This window comes from Fukomys damarensis, unplaced genomic scaffold, assembly GCF_012274545.1.
Source record: "Fukomys damarensis isolate Sample0158 unplaced genomic scaffold, DMR_v1.0_HiC HiC_scaffold_1, whole genome shotgun sequence".
Taxonomy (NCBI): Eukaryota; Metazoa; Chordata; class Mammalia; order Rodentia; family Bathyergidae; genus Fukomys; species Fukomys damarensis.
In genome coordinates this window covers 32,877,984-32,891,057 of record NW_022900913.1, presented here as the reverse complement: position 1 = coordinate 32,891,057, position 13,074 = coordinate 32,877,984, and the positions used below count along the sequence as shown (strand labels likewise).

Genomic DNA, 13,074 nt, shown 5'->3' with positions numbered 1-13,074 from the left:
TGCTGTTTTATAATTTTAATGTACAGTTAATATTTTAAATGACTTACCTTTGTAAAAATTGCCTGAGAAGGAATCAACATGTTAATCTAATGGTCTGTAAATAGCCCTGGCCCCCTGTCATGTACCTTCTACTGCAGTGGCTTTCAGTGGATTTGAGGGAAGGGTATGATTTTGGCCCTGAGGACCTTTGGCACTATGGCCATACATTTTTTTCTCAATGAATTTATTGGTACTTTATAGGTATAGGTACAGTTACATTCATCATTGGGATCTTGTACCTTTACATGACAGGTCTTGGTTCTCATTTTTTCCCCTTGTCCCTGCCCTCCCTTCACTCCCTCCTCCCTTTCCTATTTACAAAGACTTTTTTTTCCATTTTTTCATTTTCTCTTTTCCCTTATTTCCTTTCCCCTACCCTTCCCACTTCCCCTACACCATTAGTCCTTTTCTTCCTATTTCATATTATCAGTTATACCATTTGGATCTTCTTTACACTTTTAGTTTTTCACACCAGGGAAACTATTTGGTATTTACACATGTGTGTCTTGTTTATTTCACTTAAGAGTATGACTCCAATATGCCTCCATTTTTCTATGAATGACTCTAATTTCTCATTCTTTAGGCCATACATTTTTATTGTCATGCTTGGGAGAGGAGATGGGATTGGTTTCTAGTGGGTAGAGGGCAGTGATGTTGCTCAATATTCTATAACAGCCAGCACAGCCTCCCATGAAGAGTTAATCCAGCTCCAAAGGTGGTCAGTAGTGTTGAGACTTCTGCTCTGGACGATCTGCTCCACATCTGAGGAGTCACAGGCCTGTAGACTAAAGTACAAATAGGACAGCATTTGCTGTCTTTCTAATCATTGCAGCCAGCCTTTCCAGCTTTGTCTTTTTATGTCATACAAAGATGCCATCGTTACTCACACTGGACTACAAGGTGCACTCTGACCATGACTCAGTTTTTCTTTACTTTGTGACTTTGCTTTCTCTGTGCCCTTCACAGATATTTGTTTTACCCTCTTCGTTTTTATTTCTTTCTCCCTATTGGTCATTTACTGTCAAAATGCCTTATGCCTACCTATTCTTGGAGTTTTAGCTTGTTTGTCTTCTTCCAATCCCTCTGCAGCTCAAAATTCCTCTTTCTAGAACCTACATTTTTAGTGTCTTTCTATTGTATTTGCTTTGTGGTTATTTGCCTATATTTAGCTCTTTTGCTGGATAGTTAGCACCTTTGCCTATGCAGTGTCTCTCCAAGTCTTTAGGATCACAGTGTCGCATCACAAGAGACTTTAAAAGAAATTCTCAGCCCTCTTATACACCTACTGAATTAGAAACTGGGAGGCTGGTGCAGTAGCCGCCTGGATTTTTATAAGCCCTCCGTGTGATTCTGATGGCTGTTCAGGTTTGAGAACCAGTAGCTGAATTTTGTTTGTAACATTTCTCAAGGGCCATAATGAACATTTACTCATGATGGGATGAATGACATATTAAATTATAAGCCAAAGGATATGGTATGAAACTGAGTCACTCACTTGACCAAATAAAAGATTCATATATACATACAAATTGGAGAAGATTAATCAGTTAAGGATAGCCAAGTAAAAGAGTGATTTTTTTTGTTGATTTGTTGATTTTATTTGTATGACTTTTTAAACTAAATTTGGACATTATATTAGAAAATCACAAAATCAATATTAGGGTATTTATTTTTATTTTGAAAGTAGATGTTTCAAAATAATGACAATAAAACAATTAAAGCTGAAACTGCTGTATGATCCATTAATTCTACTTCTAGGTATCTTACCAAAATAAATGAAATCAATCAGTATGTCAAAGAGATATCTGCACTTTCATGCTTATTGCAGCACTATTCACAATAGCCAGATAGGGAAACAACCTCAGTGTCCATCCACTGATGAATGGATTCAGGAAATGTATAGTGGAATTCTATTCAACCATAAAAAGGATGAAATTCTGTCATTTGTGACAGCATGGATGAAACTGGAGACTATTATACCAAGTGAGATAAGTCAGAGCCAGAAAGATAAATGCCATATGTCCTCAGTCATATGGAGAATATGAAAATGTTGATATCATAGCAGTTGAGCATACAATGGTAGTTACCATTCTAAGGGAGAGGCAGGAATGGAGAAAGGTTAGGTAGGAGTGAGATGTTCTGGTATGCTATTGCATACCAGAAAAAATTCCAGTAAAAATGGTTTTGAATGTTTCTACCATGATGAAATGGTGATTATTGAGAGATATTACTGATGTTAATACTTTATGATATGTGTATGTAAATATAGCAAGATAATCTTATGGTACCCCATAAATACGTACAATTTTTAGGAGTTAAAATGTTTAAATTTAAAATGCTGGCAATTAACTTTACTTCAAAAGAATACACTTTATAAGATAGTATTATGTATTAGCAAGAGCTTAATAACCATTTTCTATGGAAGCTCTTTCTGGGCTCTTTAATAAACTTATGGTCAAGTGAAAAAAAATAAACTTATGGTTCATGAATCACATAAGGAAAGGCTCTTCCTATATATTACCAGCTAGTGAGAGTACACTTTGAAAGTCACAGTTAGGGCCGAGCATTTAGCTCAGTGGTTCCGCTGCCTGCCTCCGCCTGCCTTGCAAGCACAAGGACCTGAGTTGGATCCCTGGCACCAAATAAAAGAAAACAGAAAAAGAAAATGAAAGTCCTGCTTATTTAATACCTAAAAAAACAAAGAGTAGCAATTTTTATGTTTTTTTTTTCCTTTCTTGTTATACCAGTTCTTCCTCCTTGACACTAACTAACCTCATAGAAATGGTGAGGGTCTGATTTTGTTTGATATAGAGGTTGGGTTAAGATAAGTTTTAGTTGTACTGTGCCTGTTGTAAAACCCAGAGTCTAGACAGTCTGGCTGTATAGCCTATATAAGCCCATTGCTAGGACTTATGGCCCTTATCCCAAGAGAGGCAGTGCCATTGTAGGTTTAGAGAGAGAAATAATAACAGTGACTATAGTGAAAGCTAGCATTTGAATTTCCAAACAATAGTGCCATTAAAAGTTGGTCATTGTCCGAGGGACCATATTGAACAATGTTGGTGATAAAGTATTCATCTTCATAGGGTACACAGTTCCTTCCAGGTTTGCCTACCCCCTCTGTCACTGTATAATAACAATTACAATAATAAAAGCTAATGTTTCTGAGTACCAAACTTAGGATAAAGACTTACATATATTCTTTCAATTCACCAATATAACGTGCCATCTAATAATCCCTTCTAACCTTGTCAGAAAGTGTTTCCCAAAGTTTTTCAGATTTAAGTTACTTTTAAAGATGTGAAAATATTTCCATCATTTGGAATCAAACTTCCTTAGGGAATAAATATTTCAGTATGATATAAATAGGCTTACTTTTTCTCTATTCCTGAAGTCACATGGAGAATATTGATATAAGAACTTTCAGAAGGACTTTAGAAGTTGGGGGGTTAACTGAGGGGCTGATACTGCTCAGACTACTTCTTGTCCTGATATATGCTGGAATTTTTCCCTATTCTGATCTTTGGAATCATAGCTTTTCTTACCTTTCTTTTTTTCCTGCCTTATATTACACTGGGGCCATTGCAAGATATGTTCTGACAATTGATTTACCTGTTGCCAAATGGCCTGTGAACACTGTTCTGGTTGAGACCAGAAGTTGGCCTTGGGCACCTGAAGCTCCTGAACAGGCAGAAAGTAGATCACAAGATGAGAGCAGCTTGAGGATGATTCAAGTGATATTATTAGCTGTGTGTAGACTTAAATTCTTTCCCCACTCTGAACTGTTATTATGAGACGTAAATTTTAGAAGTCCTTCGAAGAGGACTGCTTGGAAGTTATTAAAATCATTTGCCATATCACCACATTTTTCTGATTTCATCAAATTCCTGTGGTTTTAGTACCAACTAACAAGAGTGTGAGAATAAATATGAATCAGAGAGAAAGGAAGGGAGAGGTTAAAAGAAAAGAGTTCAGGCTTGATGATATTAAGGAATTAGGTGGGTCCTTTTTGTATTGTTCATTGATTTTTCTCTCCAAAATTATTGAGGTATAATTGACAAATAAAAATTGCAAATATCAAATGTCTATTATGTGATGATTTTATATACACATACAATTATGAAATGAGTACCAAAATCAAGTTAATTAGTAGTTGTATCACTTCACATAGCTACCTTTTTTTTTTCTTTGTGGTCAGAGCATTTAAGATTTACTCGCTAGGAAAATTTCAAGTATGCTATACAATATTATTAACTAGCTGTGCTGTACATTAGAAATTTCTCACTGCCATCAAATAAAATACTTTGGAACTACATATATTGGAATAATAAGATATAAAAAATTACTCTGATAACCCAAAGAAACAAAAATGTGTAAAATGTTTGCAGTAGTTCTTAATAGAAGTGAATTTAATTGTAATATAGTATTTTTCATTGGTAGAATTAGAAATACTATAATGGACAGATGATAAATACTTTTAGTTAATATAGAGTTAGAAATTGGAATTAAAAAAATGAAGAACAAACTGAAAAGTGGCTCTCGTGTCATTCCCTTCAAATTTGAATTTCTCTGTTCATGTTTATTCACTATCTCTTTGCTTTTGTGACATGCAGTAGCATTGGAGTCTGAGTGGTGTCACCTGCAACCTCCCTCCTCATTCCTGTTAGCATTTTGCAGTCACCTGTGAAGCGAATGGGAGAGGACGGAGGCTGGAAAAAGTACAGGCAATAAGAGGTGCATTGTCTGTAGAGAATTTCTAAACAATAGTGCCATAAAACTCAGTCTGCTTTTTGTGATCACCTTGCAGGGGCATGCTGAACAATGTTGGTAGCAAAATACTTGTGTTCACAGCAGGGACAGCTCCTGCTGGGTCCCCCTACCCATTATGCCACTGCATTTTGGTAAAGAGAGATTAAAATTTTGGAAGATGTGAAGATATGCACATTTCTGTCTACCATGATTCTCCTAGAAATCTAATAGTGTTTTCTTCCCCCCCCCTTTTTTTTTTATGTGTGTGTGTGTGTTTAGGCAAGGAAACAGTTACTGTTCTTCCAGGAGCCTCTTTTTTCTCCAGCGATGAATCATTTGCGATGATTAGAGGGTATGTAGTAATGGAGCCCCTCATGTTCCCCATGGTGTGGAATGAGCTGAGTCATTCCCTGAGCACATGAGCAGGACTCTCAGACATAGTCCCATTTCCCAGCCAAAAAACTATCCCCGCTTATTTGGCTGCAAGACATTATGAAATTCTTCCCACTGAAGGTTTGGCATTGAAATATCCAGCCCACCATTATGAAATGAACCCTCAATGGAAAATATATTTAGTGCCAACTCAATTGAAGAAACACTGAAGTCCATTCCAAAGATCTAATGTGCTCTCCAAATTGTGTGTTGACTCTAGTGTTTATCTTCAAGTTGAGTTATATTCTCCCGCATTCAAGGAAACAAACTCACTATTCATCTGGGCTAGTTTGTTTCTGGTGACTACATAGGAAATAATTTTTTTAAAGAATTCTTAATGGTCATTTATTTCTCTATATCAACCTGGAGCTGATCTACTTAGAAGTCAGTTGTGGGGACAGAGAAAGAAAATGTATTTTCGGGGTGTATAGAATCATTTTAATGGCTGGTAATTTTAAGCAACAAGAGCAAAAACCTTGTGGCATTTGCTTTATGTTTCCTTTTTTCTTTTTCAGGGGACATGTCAATTTAACAATGCTAGGAGCAATGCAGGTTTCCAAATATGGTGACCTAGCCAACTGGATGATACCTGTAAGTAAATTTTTTCTTTCTGAATTATGCTTGGGTTAAAATATTCAGAAATATTAAGAAAAACTCAAAATGTCCTGAGAGCACATATAATTAATAAAAAATGAATAAATATTTTGTATGTATTTCCTGTTTGAATCAAATTGTAGAAATTAACAAGCTTTAAGATGATTAATATTATGTTAATTCTGTTTGTCTAATTCACATGATTAAAACTCTCTTTTAAATGGCCATATAACTCCTAAATCAGGCACACTGTCTTCTGTCATGAATACAAAACCTGCGATGATTAAACGTACTTCTGAAATACTGACAGTTTTTGATTAACAGTAACCTAAATCATGGGAGAAACCTGTTAGAGTTAGCTTTGAAAAAAAAAAAGGACTGTAAGTTAATACATGAATGTCATCTATTACATTGCAGGCTGTTGCTTTCGGATTACATGCATGCAAACAGTATTAGACTTGTATCACAATATTAGACTTGTATCCATGATTTTGAATTTAGCTAGCAGCTAAACTTTATTCATGTGTGTTTAAAAATTTCTGTGTACCTCGCGGTAGCCTCAGTGAAAAGGACTGTTACATAACTAAGGCTGGTTTTCTGTAACTGTTTCTTTTTAAAATCTTTTTTCTAATAATTTTTTGAGGATAGTGTTAATTTACTGCTATTGATCTAATAATCCCTGAAAAATTCCTATAGAGTTTTACTAATTATTAAAGCCCTGATTTTTATGCTGGTTGTACAGTAAAGCCACCTTGCATTTAAAAAAAATCAATCTCTAGATTTGATCCCTGAATATAATTAATCTAGGATATAGCCTGGGCATAGATGATTAAAAAGCATAGCAAAACTTAAGTCTAAGGAACAAATGCCATGGACTCATCAATAGTAGGAACTTTTAGTACATGATAAATTCTAATATTATTTGCATTATAAAAATATTGATCATTCTAAATTCTAAATCAGCTATAGTTCCAAGGGTTGATAGCCTTTGCAGGATTTCAGAGAAATCAGGGAGGGCTTCTGGAACATCTCTAGATCAGTCAGATGAACAGTTATTAGAATACTTATTGGCATAGGAAAGCAGAATGTATTTTTTAAATTTTATGAAAAGGCATCATGGAATAGTAGAAGGAGCATAGGAAAGCAAGCCTCAGGGTTTTTTTCCTGACTCTACCAGCAATCAAGGTATAACTTTGAACATATTTCATATTGTTTTCTTTTTCTTTTTTCTGTTTTGTTTGTTTTTGTTTTTGTTTTCATTTGGTTTTTTTTGAGAAACGGTCTCATTATGTAGTTCAGACTACCCTAGAACTCACTATGTAGCCAGGCTGGTCTCGAACTCAAAGTGACCCTTCTGCCTCAGCCTCCTCAGTGCTGGGATGGGATTACAGGTGTGCACCACCATTCCCGGCTCACCTTGAACTCTTTGTGTTTAAATATCCTCAGTTATAAAGTAAGAATTTGAAACTAGTTGATTTTTCAGGTCCTGGCTGGCTTTACTGATTTAGTGTTTAAAAACAGGGATAAACCTGATTGAAATCCTATTTTTATCGCTTGCTAGACATGTAACTTGAGCAGTTACTGGCTTTTCCTTATCTGTAAAATGGAAATGATATCATTGTATCTACTTTATCTGACTATATAAGGAATATATGAAGAAAAACATGAAGTACCAATTACAGATCAGCATATAGTGCGTGGTAAATAAACGGGTCAATATTTTGATTAATTAAGAAGGAGAAATTGGGTACACCTGGCAAAGAAAGGCATCACATTAGTCACTGAGGAGAGGCAATAGGGCTATAAATGTCTGTTTCTCTGATTTAATATACTTTGGAACTCATGAGTTTCCAAATTCTGGGATATCATAGAGTAACAGCAAAGGATAAAAAGTATTTTTCATTCTGGTTCTATTTTTTTGTAGTGGAACTTGTTAGTGTCATTTTTTGTTGTTGTTGTTGTTGTTTTCCAAGCAGGGATCGAACTCAGGACCTTGCGCTTGCGAAGCAGGTGGTGGCCGAACCACTGAACTAAATTCTGGCCCTGGTAGCGTCATTTCTGATCAGCATTTTTTTGTTGTTGTTCTTACAGTAACTAAGAATCACTTCCTGACTTTTTTGTATGTGATTCATAGTATATAACTTCATTCTTTAGAATCCACTCAGGACAGCTTCAGGGTCAAGACCATGAGGTTTCATTTGGAACACAGTTTTAATCTCAAGGCTACCTCTTACAAATTATATGATCTGGACCTTTCTTTTTTTAGTATTAAATGAGAAGAAAATGAAAGTGAACACTGAAATGCTCCACAAATAGTGGCTATTATTTTCATTTTCTTCCACACTTTATCATTTAACATTTTAAAAAGGGACTATTTGGCTAAAAATATACTGGCATAAGCAAGACGGTTTTACAGGAGCCAGTGTAGCTTGTTTATCCTGAGTTCTCTGAGGATACATTTCTTGCTTTTGTTGGTAATAGATAAGATACATCCTACCATCCTTATGTAGAGTTAGTAGGCATTCTTCTATTGGAAAAGATTTATGTTGATTTATAAAATTTAGATATATTTTTTGCAAGACCTGACAGTCCAGAAGCTGAAAAGTTTAGCTTTATTATGTCATTTTTCTTTTACTTTTATCTCTCACTGAGTTTAATAATATTTCAGTGCTTGCATAAGCCCTGAGTTCTCAGCATCTTGGCATCACCATCAGTCATACTACAGTGTCAGATTATAACAAACATTAAGCCATAAGACAAAGGAACAGTGTAGGTACTGCTTGTCTTACTTTAATAGCTTCTTAGTATGCAGCATTGGTCCCATGTGGTCGGATATTTTTAAACAATTTTGTCCTAAGAATTCAAAAAGAAAAAATTTGGCAAAATAGTAGTTCACTCCTACAAGTTCTGTGCTTATTGGGAGGATGGTAACACCCTAGACAAGCTAAGAAAAGATGAAACAACATAGAGGCCACAGAATCAGCTTTCAGATCTGCCCTTGTGCCTTCCTAATGCCTATTTTTGGGAAACAGCTGGCATAAATTATTGACTTATGAAGGGAAGCGGATGCTTATGATCAGCAATGGAATCTGGTTATTGAAAGCATGAAATAGCAGCCCATGGACAGGACTGTTGTGCACGAATGGCATTGGAGACGAGGGCCTCTCCTCACATGCAGAGAGGACTGAAAGGAGGTGCTCCCAAGGCAAAGGAAAATAGGACACTTTTGATGTTTGTTTTTCCCTCACATTTTTATTTCTTTGTGGATTTGAAAGTAATAAATACAAATTAATGTTGTTCTCATGTATGGTACATGTCTGAGTATATAAAACTGATTGGGTCCTGCATACATGATGTCTGCTTTTGAAAATCTAATCTCTAGTCTTCCTAATTAAGTACTCTGTTCAAGATTCAATCAATTTAGTTGCATCAATTGTATATTACCATCAAATGAAGATTGTACATCTTTAGATATAGCTTTAACATCTAAATATAGTTTTAACATACTGGTTAGCATATTCTTTATTTGGGCCTAATGCTGAAGAAAGTGCATACCATGAACAAGGAAAAGGGGCTGGTAGAAAATACGTATATGATAGTGTGAAGCTTTTTCAATTATTCAATAATGCGTTTTTCTTATTAGTTCAATATAGTGAAAGCACTCAGAACTTTGAAGTAGATAGACCTGTCCTTAAATACTGATTCTTTCACTTCTTGATGATATGGCACATCATTTCCTCTTAGTGTAGTATTCATTTGTCAATGATAATAATATCTGACTAATTTTTAATCCAGTCAAGTAACAGGTATGTATAACACATATACCACGGGTCATCCACTGTTCTAGGTTTTGTTGTGATTCAGCAGTTAACAAAACAGACAATATTCTGCACATACGGAAATAATATTCTAGCACAGGTTGGCAAACTATGACCCATATACTAAATCTGATCCACAGCCTGTCTTTATAAATAAAGCTTTATTGAAACACATATATAAACTGTTTATGACTATTTTTGTGCTGCAACAGCAGAGCTGAGTAGTTGGGATAGAGATTGCTATGGTTTTAATGTAGCACCCAAAGTTCGTGTGTTGAAAACTTAATCCCTGATGCAGCGATGTTAGGAGATGGAGACTTCTTTGGATAGAGTGGGAACTTTTTCCTGTTTGAATCATTCCTTTTTGCCATCTGTCTGTCTGTCTTTTTCTCTTTATAAGAGACTGAGCAATTAGTGAGTTTGATGTTTTCCTTAATATCCTTTTGCCTAATGATGTATTTATGTGACTTGCAGCAGCTCCTTCTCATTAAACAGCCCACTTAAAAGGAGAAGAAACACTAAAAATGATAGATGAGGTCTCCTAGAAATCTATGATCAGTAATATGACAAGTAACAGTGCTCAGCAGGGAAGGAAGCCAAATGGCTGAAAATACCATGACCTTACAGCTAAAGGCTAATAAGTCTTGAAATATACATTTTACTAAATCATCGCGTTTGGCATTTTAAAAAAAGTTGTTTTAGAGGAAAATGTTTATATATATATATATATTTTTTTTATATATAAATATTAATAGAATGCACCTGTCCTGTTTAGACAACTTTCACTTCTGACCACTCTTGCTTTGTCTGTTCTCCTACTCAGTTTCCCCTCCTTCCAAGATTATTTTGAAACCAACCACTACATTTCATGCCATTCTACCCATATATATTTCTGTATGATTTCTGAAGCCTAGAACTTTTAGTTTATCACATCAGAGAGACTATATGGCATTTACACGTGTCCTATTAGTTTCACTTAAGAGTATGTCCTCAATGTGCATCCACTTAGCTATAAATGTCTCTAGTTTCTTGTTCTTTTTTTTTTCTTTTTATTGAGTTTATTGGTACAATCTAGGTATACAATACAGTTACATTCATTACTGGGATCCTGTACCTTCACATGACAGGTCTTGGTTGTCATTTTTTCGCCTTGTCCCTGCCCTCCCTTCACCCCCTCTTCCCCTCCCCATTTACAAAAACTTTATTTCCATTTTTTCATTTTCTCCCATTTTTTTCTTTTCCCTTATTACCTTTCCCCTACCCTTCCCACTTTTCCTACACCTTTAGCCCTTTTCTTCCTATTTCACATTGTCATTCATACCATTAGGATCTTATGTGCTATTCTAGTTTTTCACACCAGAGAAACTATTCGGTATTTACACATGTGTGACTTATGTTTTTCACTCAGGAGTATATCCTCAATATGTACCCATTTTCCTATGAATGACTGTAATTTTTCATTGTTTATGGCTGAGAGTATTCCATTTTATAGAAAACCACATCTTCTTTATCCAGTTTCCAACAGATGGGCAAATGGGCTGTTTCCAAGTTTTAGCTATTATAAACTGTGCCGTTATAAACATTGGTGCACATATAAGAGATCCCAGTTTGATTGTTTGTGCTAGTTCATGGGCAACTGAGGTTTTGTTCATAAAATCTTTTCCTACATACACCAATGTCTTCCAGAGTTCTTCCTAACCACTCTTCCAGCCAGTTTAGTGTTTTCTGTTTTAACATTTAGATTGTTGATAGTCTTGTACAGCTGCTCTTTCTGCTGTAAGACAAAGTTTTATTTTTGAAATATAATATGCCAATACAAAGAAACTTCCATTTTTCCTTTAAGGAACACAGAATTGCCTCTGTTTCTCTGTGAAGAGTCACAACCTTTCTGGGGCTAAGCCCTTTATTTTTAAATTGTGGTAGATAGGTTGGCTTTTATTCTACAAAATTTATTAGTTGTTTTTCTTTTTATATTAGGTGTCATATTAACAGTGAAGATAGAGTGGTTAGCAAACTCCATATGATCTGCTCCCTTACAGAGAATGTGTGTAATGAAAATAATTATCTTTTATAATGAAGATAGTAGAAGAAGGATGAGAGATATTATTGTCAGTATGAAATTTGTACACTCAACATTAAATCTGTTGATTTGGGATGAATTAATGAACTTGCAACAGTTAAATCTCCTTGAAGAAGAAGATGATCTGTTTCACTATTAATTCAGATCTCACATTATGTTCTTTATTGCATTAGTTATACTAATTTATAATCTTATCAGTATTTTTACATGGATATTCCATTTCAATTTTTAAATGGCCATTTCTAATATAAAGGAAAACTATTGATGTCTGTGTATTAATCTTATACTTCAATAAATTCTCTTATGAGCTGAAATAATGTTTTAGAATTATCTTAGACGTTGTACACAATTCTCCTGTCACATAATCATAGTTGTTTTTTTGTAATATTCATGCCACTGTTTATTTAATATATGAATTTTCTTTAATCTCCAAAACAAGTAAATAAAGAGTAGTAGTAGATTTTGAGGAGAATTCATTAAGAATTTTAACTTTTTATATTATACTTTCTATTGTGTCTAATGTATGTCCTTTATGGTATTCTAGAAGTTTCCTTTTAGACCAGTTGCTTTTTTTTTTTTTTTTACTGAATGGCAGTTGAATTTTATCCACTGTGTTTCCATCTATCAATTGCATAGCTCTTTACCTTTAATTTTTAAATATCATTATATAGATGGGTAAATGTTTGTTTGTTTGATACCTAGGATCAAACTTGGGCCCTTGTGCTTGTGAGGCAGACATAGATGGGTAAATGTTAATCATTGTTACTTTCCGTATGGTTTTTGATAACCAGTAAGTAATTTATTTTTTATACTTATTGATTGAGCTTACATTTTGCAACAGTAATTTCTTGCAGTAATTTTGTTAATTTGAATTTTTCTAGGAAGCCTTTATTATGTTTTAAAATTTATTTTTAATTAATTAATTAATTAATTTATTTTGGTACTAGGGATCAAATTTGAGACCTTGCACTTGTGAGGCAGGTGGCGGCACCACTGATCTAATCCCCAGCCCTATTTATTTATTTTTAAATTAACTTTATTGGTACATTTTAGGTATACATTAAGATCATATTCATCACTGGTAATTTGTACCTGTACATTGGATTTTCAAATTTATTTGTCTAAAGTAATATTCTTGTATAACTTTTTAAATTTCCTCAGAGTCTATTACTTTATCCACCCTTATTTACTTATATTCATTTTATCTTTTAATTAGGTTTGTAAGAAATTTGGCCTGTTTTTCCATTAGTCATTACTTTAAGAAATACTTGAATGGGTGGGGATGTAGCTCAGTGGTGCCATGCCTGCCTGGCAAGCACAAGGTCCTGAGTTCCATCCCTGGTACCACCAAAAAAAAAAAAA

At 34.6% G+C, this 13,074-nt stretch overlaps 1 protein-coding gene across 1 annotated transcript in view; it reads left to right on the top strand.

Annotated features, from left to right (window-relative positions):
• Positions 1-13,074, top strand: part of Oxct1 (3-oxoacid CoA-transferase 1) — a 119,621-nt gene that overhangs the window by 68,691 nt on the left and 37,856 nt on the right. The window contains exons 12-13 of the mRNA XM_033761347.1: positions 5,068-5,140; positions 5,736-5,811. Coding sequence (XP_033617238.1) covers positions 5,068-5,140; positions 5,736-5,811 — 149 coding nt within the window. The remainder of the gene's footprint in view (positions 1-5,067; positions 5,141-5,735; positions 5,812-13,074) is intronic.